This window comes from Eulemur rufifrons, chromosome 17, assembly GCF_041146395.1.
Source record: "Eulemur rufifrons isolate Redbay chromosome 17, OSU_ERuf_1, whole genome shotgun sequence".
In the NCBI taxonomy this organism is placed as follows: Eukaryota; Metazoa; Chordata; class Mammalia; order Primates; family Lemuridae; genus Eulemur; species Eulemur rufifrons.
This window is the reverse complement of record NC_090999.1, coordinates 51,546,103-51,573,982: the sequence shown is the minus strand read 5'-3', so window position 1 is coordinate 51,573,982 and position 27,880 is coordinate 51,546,103. Positions and strand designations below refer to the sequence as shown.

Genomic DNA, 27,880 nt, shown 5'->3' with positions numbered 1-27,880 from the left:
AGGAGTGAAGAAGTGTCATCTGTATTTACAGCTGCTCCCCATCGCTCGCATCACTGAATAAGCTCCGCCTCCTGTCAGATCAGCGGTGGCATTAGATTCTCACAGGAGTGCGGACCCTATCGTAAACTGCACATGAGAGGGATCTAGGTTGCTCACTCCTTATGAAAGTCTAATGCCTGATGATCTGAGGTGGAGCTGAGGGCTGCAAATACAGGTTTTCATTAAGTGAGAGGTTTGACTGCACAATAAATGTAATAGGCTTGAATCATCCCAGAACCATTCTGCAACCTGACTTGGTCTATAGAAAAACTGTCTTCTATGAGACTAGTCCCTGATGCCAGAAAGGTGGAAGACCACTATTGTAAGACATCTGGCCTAGTATCTTCAGATAGTCAGTGTCGGGGGGATAAGGAGGGTGGGATGGGATAGGTTGGGGTGGAAAGACTGTTCTTGACTAAAAGAAACTAATCAGATACAGTGCATGAACCTTGACGGAGTCATGGTTTTAAGAAAACAGCTATTAAAAAAAAATGGAGCAGGGGTAGGGAAATTTGAGTACAGACGAGGCTTTGGATATAAGGGGATTATTGTCAGTTCTCTTGGGTGTGCTAATTTTATTGTGGTTATGTAGGAAAATGTTCTTATTTTTAGGAGGTGGATGCTAATGTATTTAGGGGTGAAGTGTCAAGACATCTGCAACTCATTTTCAGATGGTTCAGGAAAAGAATTGTGTGTTGGCGTGAGTGTGTAGGCTATAGATGGATGGAACAAATATGGAAAAATGTTAACAAATGTTGAATCTGAGCGTTGGGTGTTTATTGTCTATTCTTGTCAACTTGTATCTGTGTTTGAAAATTTTCATAATAAAGCTGAAAAACCAGAACCAAGGTAAAGAAGGTAGTGTTCTTTAGAAACAACGTTTGTCCTAGTCTGATTCCTTGGGTTTCTGTTCCTGCCACGGTGGGGAGCATGGACGACACCGCCTTGATTGGTGTCCTCTGGTTTCCTTTGGCCTTTCCACGTAGAGGTGAACTTTGCCCCTGGGTTTCTGTTCCGGTAATCCAGCCAGCAGCACTGGGTGGTTCTGGCTTCCCGTGTACTTTCTTCCCTTCTAACTGGCAGCAGGAAGCTGCCGTGGATAGAACCCAGGGTCTAAGTGACAAACTGCAGCTCAGCTCAGCTCTGCTCCGCACCTTCACCCTTCTTTTACAGTTAGAGCTTTGGAATATGTGTATGTACGACTGACTCCCACAGACCAGCCTCTTGTAAACTCCTTCTTGCTCTCTGTTCTGACTATGGTATTGTGGGTTTCTGCGTGATTCTCGTTTGTCTTTTTTTTTTTTTTTTTTTTAGTTACATGCTAAGAGGCTTTACTTTGCAGACCTTTGTGCCAAACATAGCATCATTTTCTGAAAGTCAGAGGGCTGTGCAGATTATACACTGTCATCAGGCATGTGATAGCAATGTCAGGAGGTCTAGAGGGGAAATTAAGTTAGTGGCCCATGGAGAGAAGACTTTTACATGGAATGGCACTGAGGGTCTGGTTTTATGAAGTGAGCTTCGTGGAAGCAGGAATTAGTTCAGAGCATGGATGGCGGGGCGGAGGAGTGCTGTGCCTGGTGTCCCTGCGGTTTACAAGGTTCTGTGATGAGGATCTCTTTCCCCTTGGATACAGATGTTGTCTCAGCAGGTGTCTGCGTCTCTGTGCACAGGGTCAAACTGGGGCACCTCACAGACCACAGACCACTTGAGAGGCCCCTGCTGCCTTTCCAGACTTTTCCCTTGTCCTGCCACCCTGAGAACTTTGCTTGGAGCCCCCAGGAAGCCAGCCTTGCATATCATGGCTATTCCTCTGATAATAGCAGTTTGCAAACTGCTGGGGAGACGAAAGCGTCTTAGCTCCCTGTTCAAAGCAGAAGAATGAAGGCCTCATCCCCGATACTCTGGTGTGGACGTGAGAATTTGGTGCAGTGGGTGACAGATTGTTTCAGCACAAAAGTAGAAGGAACTATTAAATTATTTGAACTTAAGCACATGAGTCCTTAAATAGTCCTGCCTTAAATTTGGCATCAACCATTTTGCTGGGCCCAGACGTCCCATCTTCTCTAATCCTGAAGTTTTACAGCCTTTCTTTTCAGAAGTTGCACCCTAATTGCATTCCTAACTCTGAACAGAGCCTGCTGGCCAGGACAGTGGACACTGGCGTAGCGATTAAGATACAAGTCACCTGAGAGGTTGTAGCAGAGGCCTGCACTTCTACTAGAGGACAAATACATACATTCACATTGAAAAATTACCACTAAACAGAGAAAAGGGACAAGATAGAAGCGGGCTGTGTGTGACAGTAAGTCGGTTAGGGAAGGCTAACCGAATGGGAGGGCTTCGGAGCTCTTAGCAGGCTGGGCTTCCACCTGTTGGTTCAAAGCATCTGTGAGCCCAGTGGGAAGGTGCTGCCCCTCAGGGCCTTGTGGGAGGCATTGTGGCTGGTTTTCTTATTCTCTTTCAGAATGATCATTTTCATTACAATCTCCTCTGAAGCTCTTTTATAATTGGTAACTTTTTTCTCAAAAGGCTCTTCAATTTGGTAATTTGGGGGGGGTGGGAATGAGTGAATGGGAGGAGGATACACCTTCCCGCTTCATGCTCGCTTTCACCAGTGGAATTTGGCAGCTGGGTCAGGTCATGGGGAAACAGGAAGACAGACCAGGACCCTGCGCTTGAGCCCCACCAGGAAAGCTTAGACGTGAGCGGCCTTATCCATCCCTCGGCAGTCTGTTCTGCCTGTGTGCGGTGGTAGTAGTAGTTTCTGCTACTAGCGGGCACCGCCACCGGTTCGCTTGTCTGATCGGCGCCGTCCACATTAGGGGAGAAGCTTCTAAGGGAAAGGACTCAGTATTTATCGAACACGTACCGTGCCAGGCACTTTAACAGGTTCTTGTTATTCCTTACAGCAATCTTGCGAGGCAGGGGCACCCTTACCGTCTCTATGTATGTGGTAGATGAGGAAGGTCTGAGACGTTAGATGTCCACGTGACCAGTCAGGGGAGAAGCTGGCTTTGGAACAGAGACCTGATGGACTCAAACTGTCTCCATGGAGCAGCCCACCCTCCCTTACCAGTGCTCAGCACAACCCCATTATGCATGTGCACACTCACCCCCCAGCGCCACCCCCCCTCAGTTAAGTGCCTATATTCCTAGTATTGCACTAGTTCTGTCCCCAAAATAGCATCTTGTATAACTGCAGTGATAGGACTTTTAAATATATCCTGTTTCACGAGAAGAGTCAAGTCACTTGCTCAATAGGATGTCAGACCGCAAGCAGACAGCTGGTGCATGGTATAGAAACAAGCACTTCAAGCCTTGACACTGGGCTTCCTCATTTCCCCATTTCCCTTCCTCTTTGATAACTCCCTGCCTCACCCTGCTCCCGACATGCCAGGGGGCTCTTTGTAGTTCTCATGGAGTTGACGTGACCTCGGTTAATAAGATCTAATCATTGAGAGCAGGGCCGTGTGCCCAGATGTCAGATGTGAGCTGCATGACTCTTCCTGACCTTGGAGAGAGGGCAGAAAACGGGGCTGCGGAGAGCACTGCCAGGCCTGCTGCAGGGCTCGGGCTCCTCTGGAGGAGGTTTGAGCCATTGGAGCAAAGTCCTCTGGTAATGAAGTCATTTGTCCTTGGGAACAGAATGAGTCCTCTGTGAAATCAGAAACAATGAGCATGTTGAGTTCCAGACCTGGGGTGAATTGTAGCTTAGGCAGGGGCACATGGGATGAATTGGGACATTTCAAGGGATGCATTCTTCATAGACAAGTTTCTGCTGTCAACAGTTGGTCCACTCAGTTGTAATGACACTTAGTTAACGGTCATCACTGCCTGTTGTGAATAATTTCCACAAGTAAGGTTCGTTGAGGGTTTTTTTTTTTTCCTCCTTTGAGTTCTAATTAGTATGAATCATTTTGTCTAAAAATCACCCTATGAAAATGGATGAAAAATAGGTTTGGGTAGCAATGTTTTGTTTATTTTTCTTCGTGGGGTTGTTTCCTTTTACATTCTCATTTACCGATGAAGCACATGCTCACTCGTATGTCTCTGCTAGTAATTTGATTTCCAGGCAGTAAAAGTGGGGTGTTGCTACTCTGTACTGCCAAGCAAAAGCTTTTGGTGCAAGTATTTCAGAACTTAGCTTATCTAGTACCAAAACAGCAGACCGAGTCTTGCAGACTTTAAAAAATGTAGCCAATCCGCCAACTAAGTTCACGGCCAGTCTTGCCTGGATCTATCTGTGAGGTTTGAGTTTTTCTAATAAAAGACAGGCAGCAGGAGCCACGTCGGAGCGTGCAGCCACCTGGGCAGTGCCTCCTGTTCCTCGGGGCGTCCCTGGGTGGGGAGCAGGAACCGACGTTGGTCTCTCCTGCCCTGTACCATAGAGATAAGGTGACCCGCCACCTACGGTTCTGAGTGCTGTGTGGCCGGGGAGAACTTGAAACGACGAACCCCAGCGGCTGCGCGCAGAGCGGCCGCACGCTGCCCGGGACGGGACTCTGGCACGGGTCCGCGGGCCCCGGGGGCAGGGACGGCGCGGACCCCGCCCGGCGCGGAGTGGGGCGGGGCCGGGAGCGCCGCTAACCGCCTCCCCTCTCGCCCTAGGTGAGCCGCCCGGCAGGCGGTGCTGCGGCTCCGACCAGAGCCCAGAGCGTCCCGCAGCGTGAATGCCGCCGGCTGCGGGAGTGGATGACTGCAGCTGCGATTTCCTTCCCGGGCCGCCCGAACCACCTTCCCCGCCGACTTTCTTTTTTGATTAACTCCGTGGACGCCTGAGTCTTTTCCCGCCTGGAACATCAATATGTGTCATGTCATTGTCACCTGTCGCTCGATGCTCTGGACCCTCCTGAGTATTGTGGTGGCTTTTGCAGAGCTCATTGCCTTCATGAGCGCAGACTGGCTCATCGGGAAAGCGAAGAGCCACAGCCGCAGCGGCGCCGAGCCGGCCGGCCCGGGCGGGAGCTCCCCGGAGCTCTACCACCCCACCTTGGGCATCTACGCGCGCTGCACGCGGAACCCCGGGCTGCAGCACTTCCAGCGGGACATGCTGTGTGGGCCCTACGCGGAGAGCTTCGGCGAGATCGCCAGCGGCTTCTGGCAGGCCACTGCGATTTTCCTGGCCGTGGGAATCTTTATTCTCTGCATAGTGGCCTTGGTGTCCGTCTTCACCATGTGTGTGCAGAGCATCATGAAGAAAAGCATTTTCAACGTCTGTGGGCTGTTGCAAGGAATCGCAGGTAAGTGCAGAGGGCAGGGGCCTGAGCCGGCGAGGGCGGGACCGAGAGCTGCGGGGCAGCGGGTGCTGGCTGTTCACCTCCTGCCAGTTTGGGAGAAGACCCTCTGGTCTCATCGGCCTTTCCTTTGCTACGTTCTGTTCCAGGCATGTGCTGCCCGCGTGGGTCCCTTCTCCCTATCTCCACCCTTACCCGACAGGAAGACCCCGTCTTACTATTCTCTGGCATGATCTTCCTCATTGCTCATTTCCTCCGGATCCAAGTTGTTGGTTTTTATTTGAGTAATTACTCCTACTTTTTGCTTTTCCCATTAAATGAAAAGCATGCTTTCCACGACAGTGTATCTCCCTGAGGAATTATGGCGAGAGGAGTCCCACCTGCAGCAATCCACTCTGTGCTAAGAAGGAATGCAAGTAGGAGGCAGCCAGCCTGGGCCCCACTCTCAGCCCCGGCCCCCAGATGATTTCAGCTTTGGGCTGGGAAGGAATTAGTATCAGCTGCTCCGTGTTTAATGATGTTCTGGTTTAAATTGTCTGTCTCCTGCAGCCTGACAGAATGTTCTGTGCACTCAGATCAGAAAAGGCAATCTAACTCTTTCACTTTCTGAGAAATTCTTACTAATGAGCTTGTTGGAAATGGGTGGAAGAAACTATGAGTTCTTTACAGTGATCCCAGAGGGAAGGCTGTGAGCTGTAGGAAAACGTCCACTGCCACCGGCACGCTGGTAGGCTTCCCACGTGGGTTGGAAAGGCAGGTCCTGACCAAGGGGGTAGCAGTCTGTCCAGGCTTGTTCTGGGTGGCAGAAATTCACACACACACAGGTTTGAAGAAATCCACAAGGAAGCAGAATCTTACATTGATAGTCAGAAAAAAAGTATTCACTGGTAAACCAAGATATTAATCTCAATTCTAACAGGAGAAACTGTAATCCGCCTACAACCCTAAATGAAGAACACAGGTGATTCATCCCTCAGCAAATTCTAAAGCTGTTGCACAGGACTCAACAATGAAGATAAGCAGTGAGCCTTGTGTCCAGGGCTGTAAAGAAACAGACCCCAAATGAATTAACTCTAGTCTGCTTCATAGCAAAGTCTTGAGCTCAGCAGGGATGGCGTCCAAATAGATCAAATGACAGTTGTTTTTTTTTTGCCCTCAAACAGCTGATAAAGTTTTCTGTTCCTCAAATCTTACGAGGGCCCCTGTCTGTGTGGTGGTGGGGGGATGGGGGCAATGGGCAGAGGAACTGCCCCTCAGTTCTGATCTGCTCTCATGGGGGTATACTCCATCCAGTCACCAGAGCCCTTAAATGTTCTGGCCAAAAATGACAAATCTCTAGCGCCTCATCTCATCTGCCAGGATAGCCATACCACGGATGAGGGACTGAGAATTTAGGTGCCTGGGATTTTGTTTCTCAGCTTTGCTAACTGGCAGTTCCTCTTGAGATACTATAAATGTACCACCTCTCTGGAGCTCAGTGTTCTCTTCTGAAAAATAGGGAGATTGAAAATATGACTTTACCTTAGATTTTATTTTTAATTTCAGAGTTTTTTTGAGACCAAGTCTTGTTCTGGTGCCCGGGCTAGAGTGCCGTGGCGTCAGCCTAGCTCACAGCAACCTCAAACTCCTGGGCTCAAGCAATCCTCCTGCCTCAGCCTCCCGAGTAGCTGGGACTATACGCATGTGCCACCATGCCTGGCTAATTTTTTCTATATATATTTTTAGTTGTCCAGATAATTTCTTTCTATTTTTAGTAGAGACGGGGTCTCACTCTTGTTCAGGCTGGTCTCAAACTCCTGACCTTGAGTGATCCTCCTGCCTCGGCCTCCCAGAGTGCTAGGATTACAGGCGTGAGCCACCGTGCCTGGCTTAATCTCAGAGTTTTGATTCTGCTCATGGTCTCCTTTTGATTCACTTTTGAAATCTGAAGTCTGTCCCCTTCAGCTTGGCATTTCACTGCCCAGAAGTGTTAAATAAGGTGGGTTTCAACAATGTTGTCAGAGGAATGTCCCTGCTGTATCCAGACACAGTGCTTCAGGTGTTTGTGCACAGATGCATGTGCATGTCTTAAAACTTTTGCAGAGAAGTGTTACCAAAGGCTTTTGAGGAGTCAAAAATAAACATGTAGATAAAGGGAGGCCAGCACACAAAGTTTATTAATCCTATTGAAGAGCCTGGTTGACCAGATGGGAGGATTTCTGTTTAATTTTCTCTCACAGTGGTGTATTTGCACATCCTTGATGATTTCATGCCTTTATTGTGGGTTTGATCAATATGCTAGTGTGCAGGTGAGACTCCTGGCTTGTCACCTCTAGGAGTGCTTTTCACCCTGAGAAACTTGGTGGTGATCTAACTGCCTTCTAGTAAATCAGTGGCCATTTACTGCAAGGAGTGGGACGCCTTGGGCCGTAACACCAAGGCTATCTTTTGTAGGTATTCAGGAGCAAAGCATAGGCGTCCTTCAGGATGATTTGCATGCAATTTTAATGAGGTGTTCAGTGAATTCTATCTTGAAGAATGTAGATTAGTCCAACAAATCTTTTGGTGCTCTTGTGTGCATCACATAAATGGCAAGAGTATTCATTTTTGCCCAAAGATTAGTATATATCTTAGGTATTATTTATACACTCTGGTGAGATTTTTCTGACTTTTCTCTTTTTTTCTCTGCATAAGGCCTCTGGGAAGAAGGTTGAAAAGGAGGAAGCAGGAATACCCCTGAGGGGCTAGTCTGCTGGTCCTGAGTCTCTTCCAAAAGTCTGGGCTTTCTAAAGGAAACCTTAACCTTCTCGCCACCCCTAGGACCTATGCAGCATCTCAGAAATTCTGAAATTACTCAAAATTTTTAATTGGCAGGAGGCAGAGGTTCCTGCTCAGTGTGACTGCTGTCTAGGAGCCATCGATCTAAGGCTGAGCACTAAGATACAGGAAAGAAGTGGTTTCTGTTCTCCTTCCAGCCCAGAAGCACCCCACAGGGAAGAAATCATGAGAAACATAGGCTAGGCCATCCTTTGCGTGTTCAGGGCTCACATCTGTCAGGGATGCTTGGGGGTCTTTCTCCCTAATGGAGTTCTACACCGCGTAGTTCAAGCCAGTGGAAACGGCAGCCATGCTCCTTAAACCTCTGGCTGAGAAGGTTGCCACACCAGTGTCCGAAGCAGCTGACTTGCTTTCTCTCCCGTCAGCCAATCTGTGATAGCATCTGGCCAGCCCCAGCCAGGGACTGGTTGCAGCTGTGAGCGTCAGTCTTGTCTCCCCCCATAGCCCTTTCTCGCAGCCCTGGATCTCTTCCATGTTGAAACAAATGGTAAGAAAGGAGGCTGCCGCCAGAGCAACAGGAGGATCCTTTAGCAATTCACTCGGCTGTGTGTGTTCTTACAGCTCGCATTTTGGCAAAAATGACATTTTTGTGAAATGTAACTGGATGAAAAATTATAAAATATTATAAGCATATTCCTTTGCTACACTTAATTTTAAAGACTAAATAGGCCACAGGCTTGTATAGCCCTCATTATCTATAAAAATACAACATAAATCATCAAAATCCTGACATTTTGATTTTAGAAGTTGAATGTGAAAGAATCGGCTATCTCAAACTCTGGATTAACTTAAAAAAATAAAATAAAATATAGTTATTGCATGGTAGTTAACCCTGATAGCAGTATTTGCCTTTAAGGCCTAGCCTGATGGTGGCACCCATTCTAAATACTTCTGCACATATATCCTTGGTGTTTAGCGCTCATTCCTGGCAGTAATTAGAGTTCAAGCTTCACTTAAAAGTGGCTGTGAAACATTGACCAATTTACCTCACTTCTCTAAGCCTTAGTTTTCTCATTTGTAAAATGGATATAATAATAGTATTTGCTTTGGGGTTGATTTGAGGGTCAAATTAGATAATATAAGAATATGAGAAAGGCTTAAGCACCATGCTTGACACACAATAAATAATAAATGGCAGCTAATAATAATAATTAAAGTATTTCTGCTGTCTTAGCCAGTTTCAGTGTATTTTTTGTTTTCCAGAATTGTGGCATTCTGAGGCAGGGGTCCCCAACCTTTTTGGCTCCAGGGACTGGTTTCATGGAAGACGGGGAGGCTGGAGCTCAGGAGGGTGATGCTCGGCCCAGTTTTCCTAACAGGTCACAGACCAGTACCGGGCCATGGCCTGGGGGTTGGGAACTGCAGTTCTAAGGGATAGGGGTGTCTCTTGTAGCTTCCAGTATTGACCTTGTTCTGTTCAAATCAAACATGAATGCATTCTATGGAGCCATTCCCTGGTCCCATAGTAGCCTGCCTGTGTTGGGGCTGAAGGGTGCAGAGCAGTCCTGTGGCTTTGGTATGACCAGGCGTGTCCTCAGATCATTTTTTTAAAAAAGCAGAAGATGCCAATTGAACTGACAAAGAAACAAAGACTTCCTTTGCCCCCCTCCCCTTCCGCCTGACACGCACAGCCTTCATCCCTTCCCCTTCTGGAGGCAGCTCCCAGCACTGGAGTCTTGATTGCAGGTGGCTGCTCGTATTCCCCTGGCAAAATAAATCACAGGCTGATTGCTCTTCACTAGGTGAGAACTTGTCCAGGACTTGGCAGAGACAGAAACACACATCAGTTCATATCCCTCTGGGATTCATTACAAAAGCTGGGTAATCCGCCAGCAGGGCTGTTTTTTTTTGCCAGCTGTCTTCCTTAGGTTGTGACCTGGATGTAATCCATAGTGAAACCGTAGAATGCAAAGATCCAGGTTTTCCATGACAGCATCAAGCAGTTTGTTTTTGGAAATGCATGTAGGGCTCTCTTAGAAGTCCATGGAATCCCCAGTGACTCAGGATTGGGACAGAAGCCATTAAAATGAGCTCAGGATTTGGCTCACTCGTGCTGGCTGGGCCTATTCCACTGGGATTGCCACGAGGGCCGGACTAGCACATGGGCTGCCGGGCCTGGCTGCCTGCTGTCTTCCAGTCTGCCCTCGTGTGCGTGTTCGCTGCTGTGTCTTGCCGGCTCTCACGCTCTCGACTCCCTCCAGCCCTCCGTCTGTCTGTCTGTGTGGGTCCCAGTCCATCAGGATTGCCTCAGCCAGCGGCCCCAGCCAGTCTGACCAGATCCACGGCTGTGGGGCTGAACTCTGCCTCTGCAGGGCCGGGTGGAGGGTGTGGTCGTGGGAACTGCTCTTTGCTGTGGTGGCTGAGGGCCTGGCTTGGGCAGGCTCGGTTTTCTTGGAAGTGAGCAATGATTGAGGGTGAAGGAAGGCAGTATGAAAAAAGAAAAAGGAATAAAAGGAGAAGAATCTGAGAGAAGACAAGTGGAGGGTTTTTGCCTTGTTGCTTATGGAATTGGTTTTGTCATAACCCCTGTGTGTGTGAAAGTATGGGTGAGCACACGAAAGGCATCACGAGCGCTGTTCAAGACTTGGTATTTTCAGTGCTTTTTTCACAGGGTGACAAATAACCTCAAGCATCAGGTAATGACCAGAACCCAACCCAGCCCCAGCCTCCCTTCTGACTCATCCTGGGCCCTACCCATTTGCTCCCAGGCCAGAGCCCCCACACCAGCCGCTGAGAGGAGAAGTAAGAGCAGGGGTCCGGGAAGCTCAGGGACAGACAGGCAGAGATTCCTGGCTGTCACAGAGCCCTGCCCGGGATTTTACACCTGAAAAATGGCCCCCGCTTTCTCCGAGAAGGTAGTGTGACCTTGGTTGCCCAACTTCAAAGTGTCCTCCAAGAAGGGGCATGAGAAAAGTAGGAGGAGCACCCCCTGCTGTCCCTTCCTGGTGGTGGCCACTGGGCACCAAAAGGAGACTCTTGATTTCTGGCTCTCCAGACAGAAGATGCCTCCCCCACAGTCAGGTCCACTTCCATGTCCAAAGCCGTTTAAGAAAACGCTGATAAGACACATTTACAACATTTAGCAGCCACTTGGTAAAAAGTGAAAAATGCAGAAATGTTGTAAGGCAAGCTAGAATTGGAGCTTTTATTGGATACCTACTATGTGCAAAGACCTGTAGACTCAGCTCTACAATTTCTTGAGCTTCTGCTCCCAAGCTGTATCAGAGTCATTTCAGAAACTGTATCCTAAAGAAGCAAAAAAAAAAAAAAAAAAAACCCAAAACTTACATCATCATATATAAAGGGAACAAAGAACTCAACTATACCATTATAGTAAAAACTACTGCCTAAAAGCAAGTGGACCAAGCATTCATTTGAGTAAATTTAGAGACTGGGGTCTACTTTTAAAGAATCAGTTCGAAAGCCTAGAAGAAAATTGCAAACTCTTAACATTCAGATATAGCAATTGATATACAAATAAAACGTGGAAAGCAGTTTGCCATGGCAACCACTTAATTGTAGACATAAATTATCGTGGAGCCATAGATGATCTATGTTCAAATTACATTAGCAAATAATTGCTTAAGCATGGCTCTGAATATTTACATGAGCAGTCCAGACGTCCTGTTTTAAGAGCTTAATGCAAAGGTGCTATTCTTGTAAGCTATAAAGCCACTTCAGAAATAATGTGCATCTCCTATGAAGACCTGTGCTATATCAGCTATATTTATGGGTTCATTTATTATATATGGTCTTCCCAGTAGCTTTATTAAATGGCCAGCAATCTTTATTTTTTTGTTTTAAAGATAGCCCCTGGTACAGAGTAAATTTAAAAATACACATATTGAGAAAACGAAAATAAGAATCAGTACAAATATATGTGCAGAACAGTAATTTCAAATCAAAATGCAGAATGGCTGTGTGTTCAGACTGATAGAGGCCAACCTCAGGGATCTAGTGTTGAAAAGATGTCACCTGGTTTTGACGTAGAAATTAACATTATCTGCACCCAAAGACCTCAGCAAGCAAGAAATTTATTTATTGTCCTAGAAATTTTGTAGCTCAGCAAGCTTTTTAAAAAAGTATCTTTTACTCTGTTACACACTGCATTTTGCATTTTATTTACTTTAGTAGCTTATTTTGAGTTGTCAATGTATTTTGGTTACAGTCAAACAGGAGCTCTGTCTTTTGTAATCCTTTGTGTCGGGTGAATAATTTATGGAGAAAATGTTTCATAAAGTTTTTCCAGTTGCAGATAGGCAGCTTAACAAACAGCTTCTCACCCTGAACGGGAAATAAAGCTTCATCACTAACTGATGGGAGGGAATAATCTGGCTGAATTAGTTTGTTGAGATGCATTTCAACAATTTCAGAGTTAAGGCTTTAAAAACTGCCAGCAGGAAGTAATTTGCATGTAGAGAGGAGTCATTGCTGAGAAGGACTTAGGGAGGCTTCACCAATTAGAGAAACTGCATCTTTCTTATAAATTGTTTCTCCACATGTCCTAAGGGCATCAGACAATTCTTAATTGATGGCCATTAATTTGAGTAATTGTAACAGAAACTTCCTTTGGGGGCCTTGGTTGTAAGGTCTTTTTTATGACAAATACAATCTGATTGTCTTCCAAAGAGTTCTGTTTATGTTGCTCTGTCATCTTTTCTCTGCCCTGGAGAGTATTTTTCTTGCCAATTATAATACCATGGGAGTGTTTTTAGTAGAAAATGGATATCCTACTATATCCCTCTGGGGAGATGGCATAAGCATTAATACAACCTTTTGAAAAGATTATTGACATTTGCAAATAACCAGCTCTTTCCCTTTTCTTCTTCTTTTCCTCTGGAAATCTTACCCGTTAAAAACCTCTGACATTATTATTGGTCATGTGCTAAGCTGAAATGTTGATACAGTCAATCTGCTCTATAAAGACACTGTGGTCATCAACAAACTCTTTTCATTACCATGAACACTTTGACATCTAGTTCCTTATCTGGCCATCAAAGCAGAGTTTCTAAATGTCAGAGTTGGGCCCTGTCTAGCTTGTCTATAAATGCTTGAAACTTTAAAGTGAGAGGCAGAAAGCTGGGGACAGTGGCCCACGCCTGTGGTCCTGGCTACCTGGGAGGCTAAGGCAGGAGGATTCCTCGAGCCCAGTTGTCCAAGGCTGCAGTGAACTGTGATTGTGCCACTGCACTCCCCACCCCGACCCCTCGGAAGGGCCCCTTGACCAGAAGTTGCTGCCTTTGAATGAGAGCTTGTTCTCTCTGTGCTAAGGTTTCCTTCCGCCAGTCCACAGCAAAAACGAGAAAGGTGAGGACAGCGTAGTAAGATTTCATTGATCTAAAAATAGTCAATTTAAAGAACTGTCCTTTATTTTCAGTGTACATCCTTCACCCTTCTCGTGTTAAAATAGTCTTTCTTTTATTAAATGATGATGAGAGAAAATAATGGTTAAGTGTCCTTATATAAGCAAAATGAAAATGTTGACTTCCTAACAATTTTCTGGCTATTGTACGTACTGTGTGAAGTCCAGAAACGTGGGAACCACTGTTTTAGAATATAACCAAGCCCCGAAAGTGTGTGAATGGTGTCTTTTCACAGTTGCATCTCTAGTGTTCAGAATGGGGCCTGCTACATCCATCGTACGTGCTCAGCAAAGGTGGTGTCACAGTGCTGTGCCTATTAGTCTGTGCTGGCGCAGCTGTAAATGTACAGGTGTTTAGGAAAAAGAGTAAAGGAGTTAACAAATGCTGCTAAGTCTCAGTCCTCACAGGGACTCTGCCCCCCACACAGGTAAAGCATAAATAATTGATAGAGCCATCATCTGAAGAACTAATAAGAATCATTTCAGAACAGACAGTCTCTAAAACAGAATTCTGCTTGGGTGTTAGACTAAATTTTCATTGAAAAATTGAAAAACTTTTATGGTCAAAGTGATTTCAAAAGTATGGATTAACCAAAACTGATAATTCTTGGGCAGAAATTCTTGATTCATGTTATAACTCATACTTTGTTATATTACTTTTATTTGTAAGAATTACTCAAATACCCTTGATTGGAAATGAATAACTGAAGTTTTGGTACTGAAGACAGTGGCCCATCCTGGCGTCTGTGGAAGTCAGGCAAGCTTGAATACCATTGCTAATTAGCTTTTGGGTTTGGGGGGTGGGTGGTCACAGAACCAGAACTCTTCTTGGGTAGACAGAAGAGCTCTTGGGCCCCCCTCCTGCTATCTCTGCAGTTGTCGTAAGCAAGATTTCACCAGAGCCAGATGCCCAAGATTGAGAGCGACATTCCCTGCATGTAGACATAGACACAAGCAGGTTTCTCAATGACACAGGATTGACTAAAACCCTCTGTACACAGGAAGTGGTGCAAGGATTCAAGGGCAGGAAGCAATCAGGAAAGACAAAGACCATCAGCTCCATTCTGTGAATCAAAGAAGGCTATTTGGAGGAGGGTAGATGGCTAAACAAGGCGAGATCCAGGGCTGTCTGAGACATTCTCAGTCCTGGATTTGGTCTCATTGGCAACAGATGGCTGTCCTGGAAAGGACATGGTATTAGATGTGGGGTTTTTTTGTGGATCATCATGTTCTAGGCGGACGTGCAAATGCTAATGGTTCCCAAGCATACAGGATCACAGGGACAACAATGAAGCTGTAAGCTGATTTTATTGCTTAGATTTTCCCCGCCTCTGGTCCAATGGGTTTCATGGTTTGTTTGCAGTTTTTGCTCACACAGGTGTTCCTGCACGAGAATACATCATAGTGAAAATTGTTCTGATCTGTTCGCTAGGTCTTCTTTCTAGAAGTAGCTTTGGCCAAGGGCAGCCATTCCAAAGTGGCATCTGTACTTCAGAAATGAGGTTGGTGATGCTTAGATTGGGTTGGAAGAGAAGATGTGGATGGAACTTCTGTATCTTGTTTTTGTCTTGCCGCAGGGTGAGCAAACCAACCTGCTTGACAATAGGTGACCCTTTATTTTGGTGCAGTGTTCTCCTCCCAGGAACCCGTCCCGGCCCACTCCTGAGGTTACTCACTGATAACTGGCCTTTATCGTCTGCTATCCAACCTCTCAGAGATACAACTAAGCCAGTGTCTGAGTACCTACCGGTCTCCCCCTTCGGGGCACAGATGCTTTTGTTTGGAATTTAGTCTGTGGTCTGCAGGAGCACAGCAGTCCAGCATGAGGGCCCAGGAAGTGGGCTCCGGAGCCATATTCTCTGGGTTTGCGTCCCAGCCCTGCTGTTGATGAGCCATGTAAGCCTACTGAGCCCTCCGCGTCTCAGTTTCTTCATCTGTCAAATGGTACTAATAGTGCCAACCTCACAGGATTGCTCTCAGGACTAAATGAGTTGTATTTAAAGTGCCAAACTGGTGCCTGACATGGAGTACTCAGTAGGCATTAACGCTGCCATTGTCATTATGACAGTTATCTTTGTGATAGCTCACCTGTACAAACTTCCCACTTTAAAGTATCAGTTGTAAATGTATAAAACTGGGGGAGCAATTTGTAGCTTCAACTCAGTATCATCTTTACTTGGAATCTACCATTTTTACCATAGAGGACCTTTATAGAAGGTTCTTCCAAAGAAGTAAAGACTAGAAAGGAAATGGAGATCAGAAATGACATGAAGTTGGGCAGCAGACACGATGTGTGCAGGACCGTGTGACGGGCACCAGGGTGGATCTGGGACGGGGTAGAGTCGGAGAAATCAGGAAGGGGAGAACAGCCCTCAGGCGCACTGTCTGCAAGTTCACGGTGGATGGGAGCTCAGGCCTCCAGCGGGCTGTGGGGCAGGGCTGGTTTATAATGGCACAGATGCATGTTCTGTCACAGCGAGACTTCTGCTTTTTACTATCTGTATCCTGGATAGTTTTCCAGAGAGTTGGTAACCATTTACTGGTAACTTTTATTTAGGTTTTACCCATGAAATTCTTTCTTAATTGTATCATGTATGTCTCTCCCTTCTAAAATAGAATGTAGGGAGCCTAGAGGATCGTTTCTGCAGAGTGTCCCCAGTCCCCGCATGTGAGAAATGAGCAGGTTCACACTGTGGTATTTGGGGAAGGGAAGAGCTTGAGGGCAGGTTCAGCGGATGGGGAACGGAACGGGGTCTGATACGGTGTGTCCTCCCCAAAGCACAGCCTTCACGGGGTCTGACAGTTTCCCTTGGGAAAATGTGAAAGAGAAAACGTCCCCACGTACCAGTTGGTGACCTAGAGACTTATTAGGGGTTGCCAAAATGACTTCTGACTGTCAGCATGAAGATGACTTGGAAAAATAAAACTTTAGACGGAGAAGAGAGGCATACAGATCAGCATAACTAGCATGGGTAGGGGGGTGTAGCACCCTGCGTGTCAGTTGTGGTACCCCGTGATTGAGACAGACGGTCCCAGACTTACATAGCTGGACATGTTATTCCCCTATGGCAAACAGAAAAACAGATCCCGCCCCCAGAGGTTGACCTGTGACGTTGTCCTCAGGGCTGCCGCCAGGAGCGGGCATCTTCCTGGGCTGTAGGACAGTTCTGTACCCGCTGCCTGCAGTGCTGGCACCTCTGCCATTGGTCTCTCCCCCGTCCAGGCTCATGCGGCTTCTGGATGTCACCCGGCCTCTTCCGTTCACTGCTGTGGTCCCTCATCCCTCGTTTCCCCCCGTGTCTCTCACCTGTCATGTTGCTGCTCCTCTGCAGCCGCTGCCCCGCCAGTTCCCGCAGGTCAGCCCGTCTCTGCAGCTGTCCTCGCAGCAGCCAGGCGGAGGCGGAAACAATCTCAGGGTTTTGAGGCTAAACTAAGGCTGGTCTCTAGATAAATGAAAATGTACTACATTTAATCGACTTACTACCTTTTCCTGGGTACTCTCCCAACAACCACTTTCTGTAGCCAGGAAGGAGGCTTTCATTTCGGGCAGCTGTGTAAAAGAGCGGTCCCGTGGTTTGGTCCCTGCAGGGTTGCGGTAGTAACAGCGTGGCTGCTGTTCTGTTGGCCAGAGTCACAGACCCCTGGGATTCGTGTTACTGACCAAAGTTTTTCCTGCAGCCATTTCAAAAACTTGGCAAGAACGTTCCACAGTGGCTTCATTTAAAAATGTAATATAATCACATCCCCCTATCTTTTCATTCATCCATTCAATCAGTAAATATTTACAAAGAGCAGGTTACATGTCCCACATTGTTCTAGGCAATGGGACGGACACACAATAAACTGCCCAAAATTCCCCATCCTCAGTTCCTTTAATCTAGTACTTTCTGAAGCTGTCGCCCCCTCATAAGCCTGGAGTGCTGTCTGAGCTGGCCCCAGAATAGGGCTGAGCTACAGGAGGCAAGTCACTCGCTTGCCTGGCCTCGTGCAGGAGGTGCTTGTCCTGGGAGAGTGACCATGGGGCGTGTGGGGGTGGCAGGGCTAGGCTCTCAGCATGGTGCTACAGCCCAGACCTCCCTCCGAGTCACAGGGCAAACCTGATAGAACCAACACCAGGGGGTTTTTTCAGAGAAATATTAGAAGGGAATGGATGTGTGGCAGCTAGGTAGTCTCCTGCTGTAGTCCTAAATGAGTCAGTGGCTGTTTGAAAACCTGAAATAATTTGAACTCTTGACCTTGGCAATGTAGAAAGACCCCGTCTCAAAAAAAAAAAAAAAAATTTATTCTTACTTGGTAAACTTTAAACTGCTCGTGCTTATATATGGGAGGGGTCTGCAGAGGGCGGCTGCTCTATGTTTCCAGTTTTGTTATAAAGGTACAAAGTGCTCTTGGCAGACTTTAAAATTCACAGCCACCTTGTGAGTTAAGGATTAGTCCATTTTACAGGTGAGGAATCATACTTAAGTTAAAAACCTTTTCTAAGGTCACTCAGCTCACAGAGGGCAGAGCCTGCATTCAAACCTCTCAGCTATTAACTGATTCACCTCTTATTAATAATTTAGTGAGTCTGCCGTGGTCCACCACATTGCTGGTTTGAGTTCCAGCCTCACACTAGACTATCGGGGCTTTTCTGCTACGTGAGTTGTAGCCTTTCCAAGCCAAGATTGCTGGTTTGGGACCTTCCAGATTCTGGAGGACCAACAGTCTCCAATGGCAGCCTTAGCCTGGGGGAACTGGCTCCCAGTCCCTGCCCACACTGCAGCACCCCCTAGGTACAGAGAAATAGAGGGCACAGGGTCAGAAGGCCTTCTCTGAGTCACCCATCTTCAGACAGTGAGCATCTGAATGGATTCCCTCTAATCTACTCCTGCTAAAAAATCCCTCGAGGCCATTTGAGTAGAATGATGGGATGAAGGGGGTCCAATGAGACCCCCAACTGCTCTGGTAGTGAACCAAACACCACCGGAGGAAGACAGCTAGGAAAGTGGTCATCTGTGCCCAACCTTCCTTCAGACCTCCATACTACCACAAAATTAGTGACATTTTCTTTGTGGGGAAGTTGCTGTAAATGACTTGGAAACTTTGGTGTGGTAAACCCAGAGAATTTCAGTCGAGGTGGGAAAAGAAACGGAACTAAAGCCAAGATTAATTTATAAGGATAGAATTGCTAGTTCAAGGTATCTAAAAAGGCAGGACTTTTTGGTTATGATTTGGCAATCTTGATTATATACATGTCAGAGAAAAGTTTTTTCCTTCCACATAGAATGAAGTCATCCTCCTCTTGTGGCATCTTGCAAGTAAAATAAAGGCTTTTATAGAAAATCTTCTACCAAGAAAGTTTTGTTGGGTAAAATTTGGGGACCCTAGCTTGTCTATCATTTTGAGGAGGAGCCTGACAGCCAGGGTGAAGCAAGCACAGGGCTGACGTGAGACCTGAGAGTCAGTGAATGGCTCCTCACCTCACCCTCGTCCTAGCCCTGGTGGGGCCAGGCAGAAAAATAACTCAACTGGCGCATTCCAGTTAAGCAGCGAGGAATTGAAAAACGGATGTGCAGTATGACAGGGTGGTAAGGTCAGCAGAATGGAAGCAATGCTTATTAATGTGTCCCCTCAGGGCCGAGTTCACTTGAACTTCATAAGAATTTTCTGTCTGGATGCTTTTGCAATTTGTTTCTAACCACGTATTTAAATACAGAAATCTCCAGCCCCAGGCATTGATTGGTGTTGAATGACTGCAAACAGACTCCTTCTGGGCTTATTTAAAGCACTAACCATCAGGCTAAGATCTGGGCTCCTCCATGGCCCGTTTCTTACATTTAACTAGGTTGACATAAGATGGTTCTGTGTGAATTCCCTTAGACCAGAGGTTGGCCAACTCTCTGTAAAAGGCCAGAGGGTAAATATTTCAGGTTTTGCGGGTCTGTGGCAACTACTGCTGTCCCAGCACAAAAGCAGTCATGGGCCATCCGTAAAGGAATGGCCACAGCGAGTGATCCAATAAAGCTTTATTTATGAAGCCACATGTGGCTTGAGGGCCATAGTTTGCCAGCATCTGCCTTAGACCAAAAGGGAAATATTCATTGCAGTAAGAACCCTGTGGGAAGAAATAGTAACAATTTCATTTGCTTTTCTAGAAGAGCAATTATTAGTGGATTCACATTCCAACATGTACAACAGTGGCTGAAAATATTTCTAATACCATAATATTTCTTGACTAGATCCGATTAGGTGCATGAAACAGTCCTAACACTTCTATTGTAAAACAGATACCATTGTCCAAAGCAAGCAAATCAAGTAACAGTTGCAACAGATCTGTACTTTACGTTGTAGTGCCATGGGGGGTTTTAATCTGTTTTCTCTCTTGTCCTGCAGGTCTATTCCTTATCCTTGGTTTGATACTCTACCCTGCTGGCTGGGGCTGTCAGAAGGCCATAGACTACTGTGGACATTATGCGTCTGCCTACAAACCTGGAGACTGCTCCTTGGGCTGGGCCTTTTATACTGCCATCGGTGGCACAGTCCTCACCTTCATCTGTGCTGTCTTCTCCGCACAAGCAGAAATTGCAACCTCCAGTGACAAAGTACAGGAAGAAATTGAAGAGGGGAAAAACCTTATCTGCCTCCTTTAGCTTGGAAAAGACACTAATGCCATTTTCTTCCTTGAGTAATCTCGTGAAACAGTCCACCTCCCGGTTCATCATTTGAATCAAGTGGAGAACTAGCCTTCAGCTACCAAAGCCACGTTCCACAGTCCCAGGCCTTACCAGGACCAATGAGAGGCAACATCCGGCTAAGCAAAGTTACCGGACATGAGGACTGCAGTGCAAATTATAAAGGATGGAACATGAAAACAAACAGTACATAAAGCCTGACATGTAGTTGCCCAGTTCTGTGAGACTCCATATCCCCCCTGCCCCCATGGCTCAATGAAGGATAATGATGGAAATTATTAAGGCAGCAGTGTCTCTTGTAATGGGAGACACTGTTAGCCAAACTTGCAGGCTGTTTCTGCTCCAGGGCTGCTTGTCTGGGAGCATCTCTGCCTCAGAATGAGGTTTTGGGTTGGTGTTTATGTTTTCCTCCTAGTCCTTTCAAGTTGTCTCAGTTGGAGATGAATGGAAAACTACACACATGCTAAGGACAGGATGTGTGCTAAAGGGAACCGCAAGACCCTAGCTCTTGCTTAGGTGACCAAAGAGGTCAGCAGGGACAGTGTGGAATCCTGCTGTGAAACTTATTCTAGGCTGAATTCCAGGGTAGGGAAGATCACATGAACTATCACTCTAACATTTTAAAAATTTGAGTAAAGAAAGAATAAGGCCCTGTACGATCATATGAGAACAAAAGTACATAATCTTACTAGTGAAGACAAATTCTTTCCTCTTCCCTCGTACCAGCCAGGCTCCTCTTCTACGGGAGGTCACATGTTGTCTCCAAGGGTTGTGCTTTGACTGCCAGAGGAAACCTCACTCTGTTTCTTCCTTCCAGGGACAGAGGTCTCCAAGCCAGCTGTGGTTCATTCAGATGGTCACGGGGAAGACTTGCCAGAAATTTGGCACTTGCAGCAGGGACATCTTTCCTCCCCATTGGTAACCATGCTGTAGTCAGCTGTTATTTCCAACCTCATCAGTAGCAGAATGGCATTCTTAGCAGGAAAAAAGGGGCTAGTCATAGGAGTTAAGTAGATACAGCTGAAGAGTTGCATCAGACTATTCCCAGGAAAGCAGAGTCAAAGTAAATGCAAAAACAGGAGCTAGACCAAGGTCATAGTGTACCTGCCTACACCTGTTTACAAAAAGAATCAAATACCACTATTATAAAGGATTCAGGAAGATGGTATGCAGTAGCCACAAATCATCTAGTCTGTGAGCTTCAGAACTGCAGAATGATATAGAAACACTGCTTATCAACTTAAGTGAGGTGGACCTGCCAGATTTCTGGGAGGATTAAAAGTATAAGTCTGTTCCTAGTCTGCTTTGTTTTGAAAATTTAACAAATAATTACTAAGCACCTTCTATGGGCAAGGTAGTGTGTGCTAAGTACCACCAGCTGTACAACCCTGACTCAGATTTTACAACCTTGCCCCCAGTGAATCATGTTCAAGCCGTGAGAGTCTAAAACCATACCTTGGTGCAGAACAAGTAACTGCTATATTATGTATAGATGGAAGGAGGCCACTATAGTTTTACTACATTTTCGCCTTTGGTCTATACCAGAAACCATCGTATCTCACAGATTAAGGGTAAGCAGGGTGGGAGTGTAGAACCACCAGACCTTAATGAGTTTACCATTCTTGAACTAAAGTTCAAAGTAAGCAAGGTGTAAATCCTAGGACTTTTTTTGAAGAGAGAACGGGTATCCTCACAGCCAGTGTCTTAAACACGCTCCGGGAACCACCAGACCAGGCTCCTGTCCCTGTTTGTGCATTCATAATGTTCTAATCAAGTCTGTGCCACCACAGTAACTTTTTCATACCTTGGCAATAATTTTCATTAAAAGCAATTCCCTTATCAGGCAAAATCTTAGTCAAATTTTTCATCAGAAGATTCATTCTTTCTTTGCAAGATTGAGAATCCACATTCTAATACTAAATTTGCAATTTCAGTCTCATAAGCCCAAAGGATCCTCCAAGCATGTCCATCATCTGCTCTTTCACTGAGGTGGTGGTGAACCCCTAGAGATCAACCTAGAAACAGTCACAAATGAGAATGTGACCACTCTTGGCCAAAATAAAGTCACTTGACAATTTTTATTTCATTAATTTGAATGCTACAGAAGACAAAAAACACATGCGCACACGCAAAACCCCAAGCCACTAAAAACTACCTAAACACTGACTTACTAACAGATCAAATTTCTCTAGCAGAGACTTGAGTAAAAGGTGATGTTGGGCCTTTTAAACCTTCACTCCCTTAGGCTTTGGGATGAAAGGACCATCAAAAGTCTCGCATCATGCTAGTCCAGACCACTCTTCTACACAGCTGCTGAAAAACCACTGAGTATGAGGGATGTGCTAGAAAGAAATGTTAAAGATAATTAGATTGTTGACCCACACTTATTTTTCTAATAAATAGGACCATTACTACTACCAGAAAAGTCGTATTTATTTTGCCTGCATTTATGCTTAAAGTTTTCGTGATGGGCTGGGCTTCTCAACAAACTCTGAGGCAGAAATATTTGCCTTAGATTCTGTGGATTCTTTAAACCTGTGTGCTAACTCAACAATGTTATGTTGTGTGTTTTTGTAGAGTTTTCAGACTTCTGTGGTGTAATGATCTTTGTTAAACATGTATTCTGTAAAGTGCCATAGTCTTTTTATGTGTAGCATATTTAAGATATATGTCTATTCTACATACACAAGTTCGTGTGAAAGATGTGCAATAACAAACGTGTATGTAGGGTTTTGTTTTTTTTTTTTTGAAACTGGACAGGAGTCAAAACAGGGATGTTTCTGTTTTGGCAAAGGAGAGTTACACATTTTTGCCTTCATGGCCTAGTCATTAACCCATAACAATTTAATGCTACACAAATCTTATGTGAACAAAAGACTGGTATACATTCATTTTTTCCTGGGTCTAAATTAAAACAATCACTAGATTTACGTGAAAGTTAAGCCAGCAACAAGCCAGGCCCAGTTAATGCTAGTCTTTTATGTGAAATGTGAAGCTGCCATGTTGCCTTTTTCTGTTAGTGTGATAACTAGTAGCTGGTACATAATCACTAAGGAGCTATTTCTTAACATGCTTTTATAGACCATGTTAATGCTAGACCACTATTTAAGGGCTAATCTCACACCTCCTTAGCTATAAGAGTCTGGCTTAGAACAGACCTCTCTGTGCAATACCATGTGGCCATGGGAAATCCCTCGCCTGCATTTCTATTTGGGTAGCAATGACTCCCAAGGGCCAAAAGAATTAAAGGCGTGACTGGGATTTCTTCCGAGACTGTGGTGAAACTCCTTCCAAGGCTGGGGGGTCATTAGGTGCTTTGGAGGAACTTGGCACCACTTGATATTCAATAGCCACTTGAGCCAAATATGAAATTGTATTTACAGCTGATGGACTCAATTTGAGCCTTTAAATTTGTGGTTATCCTGTTATATTGTAAACTAATACGTTGTTTGTCTAGCATCAGTTAGGTTCCTGTGCATATGTATTTTCACAATGTGCTCCCCTCCCCAAATCTGAATTAAACCAGATTTTGCAAATTCATTCTTTCAGGTCTGAGTATACTGGCTTCAGTATGATGTGTATAATATGATCCAAAAAATACTTATGTCAAAATTTATTTTAAACACTAAGTAATATGTAATATTGATGACAGGAAAAAAGATACTTAGGTATTTTCAACTATTCCATTCACTAGCAACATATATCCCTACTCCAGGTTATCTTTGACTTCAAGATATTTCTTCCTTGGAGAAGCACCAACACATTATAATAAATAGGAAAAAACCTCTCAAGTACAATGAATATATCTTGAAGTTATGAAAAAGGAAAGTTAACTGAAAGACAAATTCTCCTCTTCCAACAAAAATATTAGGAGTAAAAATAGTCAAGCATATGGAGCCATTCCACATCCACATTTCCTGAGGGTAATCCTGCCCATAAAAAGCCTCACCCATCATAGGTAGAATTCTAACTTACAAACTCAAACATGACACTGAATACCCTTTTTGTAAACTTTCAACTCCCCAAGTCCCATGAAGCACTTAGTATCTGACAGAATAAGCAAAAAAATGGCTGTTGCCTCCCCTGACCTAGGGCCCGTGACAGTTGAAACTATATTTATGTTTTGGTTTCTAAACATACCTGACACTTGCCAGATTTCTAATAAAAATTATAATTAAAAGCTGAAATAATTACCTAAATCACTAAAATATTTTCCAAACACACCATGATCTGAATAATCCAAGCAAATTGAGGAAAAGTCAGTTGCTTCTCTGGCTGTCCTATCTTTCTCAGAAGTTACCGCAGAAGAGAAAGGATCCTGGCTTACATTTCAGCAGAGTCCTTTCTGGGGAGTCCTCCGTGTGCTTCTCACCTGCTAGCAGTTTGCTTCTGGGTCAGCTTTCCACAACTGATCTGGGACACGCTGCATTCAGCTTACTCCTAGATCCCCTTAAAGTCTTTGCTTAACCAAAGAACCACTTAAGAGTCTTTACTACCCTGGACATTTCCTTTATGTGGGTATTATTTCAGTAGTTTCAAATAATTCTATACCTTTTTCAACCCTCAGACACTGAAGGATAAGGGCATTAAAGCAAACTTTGGACTATGCTTCAAAGCAGCAAGAACCAGTAACTGCATTTTAGAGACTCACCAGCAGCTTAGTCATTTGGCAGAGCCATCCCACTGCTGCCACTACTACTATCTTCTTCCTTGCAGCTTCCTCTCCTTACCCTGCAGAGTTCTTCAAGATAAGTCTTCAAGACATGACTGCTAATTTTGCTTAGGTGCACAGGATATAAATGAAAGCACACATAAGAGGAGGCAGTGAAGCCAAAACTGCAGGAGAAAGAAAAGCCAATCAAATAACACAAAGCTATTAGCAGCTCTTCAGCTTTTTATAGCCAAACATCCTGAAAAACCTAACACCTACAGGGAGGCAGCCCACAAAGTGCCTATGTTTGGAGGAAACCACTATAATTTTATTCACGAGAGAAGAAAGCCTGAATTAAGGCAGGGACAGTGGGGCAATCAGTGGGATGAATTAGACAGATGTTACAGAGAAAGAACAGATGGGTCACTGATGAGAAGTGGTGGGAGAAGAAGTCAAGTCTAGGATGACTGCCAGGTATTTAGTGTAGGCACTGGGTGGAGAGTGATGCTATCACCAAGATGAAGAATCCAGAAGGAGCAGGGACAGTGAAGGTGGGGAGGTTCAGCTTAGGTTGCCAATGGAGAAGCCCTGTGTGCAGCTGAAATACACCGTGGGGAGACCAGGTTAAAGACACAGATTTGGGAGTCAATACGCATGGACAGATGGGTAAGTTTTAGTTATTGTGTACATTCTATGTGCAGATACTATGCTAAGCCCCTCACATAATTCATTTATTCATCAGAACCCTATGAGGTAGAAACTACTATTAACCTCATTTTATAAATAAGTTAACTGTCACTTAAGTGAGGTTAAGTAATGTGCTCCAGGTTAGAAAGCTATTAAGTGGAAAAGCAAATACAGATTTGACACCAAAGCAACACTCCCAAACAGCTAATGTTATTTTCTTCCTTGAATGTTCAGGGTGAGAAAGTGGCCAATACAAACTCCTTGGCAAAACCAGTATCTCTGTGTGATCACATAAGCAGCACACTTAACATAATAATTAAATAAGGATTTGTCCTCAACTAATGTTTCTCCAAACACAAATGCCAGAGGCAATTCAGTAGGTTAATACCGTGAAAGAGCAGACAGCAGGCACCTGCTCTTCAACAGGCCCCACTCCACAGGTGCTAGAGCTGGCTAGCCCTTGGTCTGGAGACTTCAGAAATACATGTTGTAAATTTTTCTTGGTCATCAATACTTTTTCTAGTGCCCGTTGTACTTAAAAGGATGGACATGAATTACTGGAAATGTGGAAGGATGGAAAGGAACACAGAACTGGAAAGAGGTGGCACTGTGTGACAGAAGCAGCCCCACACTTGGCAGGAGTCGGGGCAGCTGGTTATTTTCACTACCCCTCTCCAGCCCTTCACCACTACCACTCACTGAGGGACCTTGGGGTAATTTCCTAGAATTTCCTGTGACATCACAGACTTGGTGTGAGGATTAAGGTGCTGTAAATAATGCATTAAGTGTAGTCTCTGGTATACAGTAAGTCCTCAGTAAGTAAAAGTTACTACTAGAAGAAAACTAAAAGCATCCTCTGTCCACCCAGACTAGTATCATTTTGAGTTGCTTTTAAAAATTTCATGAAGGGTAACATAACCTGCTGTCAAAACCAATCAAATTTTACCTAGAGACTTGGTGGACTGGCTACCTTAGGCCACCATTTCTTTTTCCATCTTGTTACAATAAAGCATTCAGCTAATCATCTTTACCTTAGAGCTTTCAGGAAGTGGAAGAATTCTCTGTGGATGCAGGATGTACAGTTACTGCTGTTTAGCAAAACCAAAAAGTAAACAGGTAACATTAGGTGAGACCACAAGCTATGGGAAACCAGAATACATAGAAAACAGACCTCCTGATTATTTGTCAAAACCTATTGGTATAAAAGACTTTACAAAAGGAACATTTAATGTTGGCTAGCATATGGAAAATGAGGCTCTCTTGTACATTGCTAATGGAGGCATAAATTGATACAAATTTTTCTGGAGAGCAATCTGGCAACGCACATCAAAGGTCTTTTAAAAAAAATACATGCACACCCTTTGACCCAGCAATTTGTCTTAACCAAAGAACAAAAAGCCTGAGCCTCTAAATTTAATATATTCCTTCATAAATTATTTATAATAAAAAGCCCCTGAAAATCATAAGCTAAAGGAACAAGACTTTATGATACAAATATATAATGGTAGCTATACAGCTACTAAATGTTATAGAAATATATTCAGAAATATGAAGTTTGATATATTTATATCATAAGTGAAAAAAGATAAACCAGTGTCTTAGTTAAGATTCTCCAGTTGAGGCCAGGCGCGGTGGCTCATGCCTGTAATCCTAGCACTCTGGGAGGCCGAGGTGGGCGGATCGTTTGAGCTCAGGAGTTTGAGACCAGCCTGAGCAAGAGCGAGACCCCATCTCTAATAAAAATAGAAAGAAATTATATGGACAGCTAAAAAATATATATATATAGAAAAAATTAGCCGGGCATGGTGGCGCATGCCTGTAGTCCCAGCTACTCGGGAGGCTGAGGCAGGAGGATTGCTTGAGCCCAGGAGTTTGAGGTTGCTGTGAGCTAGGCTGACGCCACGGCACTCACTCTAGCCTGGGCAACAGAGTGAGACTCTGTCTCAAAAAAAAAAAAAAAAAAGATTCTCCAGTTGAATGTAATAGGAAACCACTTCAAGATAGCTCAGAGAGAAGAGAGTAAATATCACGAGGATGATGAGATGAGATGAGATGAGAGTGAGCAGTAGGGCCTCACACAGGAAATGGAAAGCGGTTAAGACCTTTCTGTGTCCTTCTTTCTATGTCTCCTTGCATGTCTGCTTCATTCTTCATTTTCATTGCAGACCAGCTTTCTTGGTGATTCCTCCCTCATGGCAGAACATGGCTACCCAATCTATCCCAATTCTGGAAAAGTACAGTTCCAGACACATCTACATGCAGAATAAAAATCTGATGAGCTCGCATGAATTCACTATGGCTAAATGACATCCAGTACCAATGTGGTCTTCAGGGTCCCAAAGAAATGGGGCTTGTGAGAACTAGGGTAAACATCCCTAAAGAATCTACTAGAGGCCGGGCGTGGTGGCTCACGCCT

The 27,880-nt window shown here is 44.9% G+C and overlaps 1 protein-coding gene across 1 annotated transcript; it reads left to right on the top strand.

Moving 5' to 3' along the window:
- The first annotated feature begins 4,705 nt into the window (after positions 1 to 4,705).
- On the top strand, positions 4,706 to 20,406 carry LHFPL2 (LHFPL tetraspan subfamily member 2). Its single transcript, XM_069492353.1, has 2 exons — positions 4,706 to 5,282; positions 19,828 to 20,406. Exons 1-2 carry the CDS (start codon positions 4,847 to 4,849, stop codon positions 20,082 to 20,084), a joined length of 693 nt encoding a protein of 230 aa, XP_069348454.1. The 5' UTR covers positions 4,706 to 4,846; the 3' UTR covers positions 20,085 to 20,406.
- Positions 20,407 to 27,880: the final 7,474 nt, after the last annotated feature.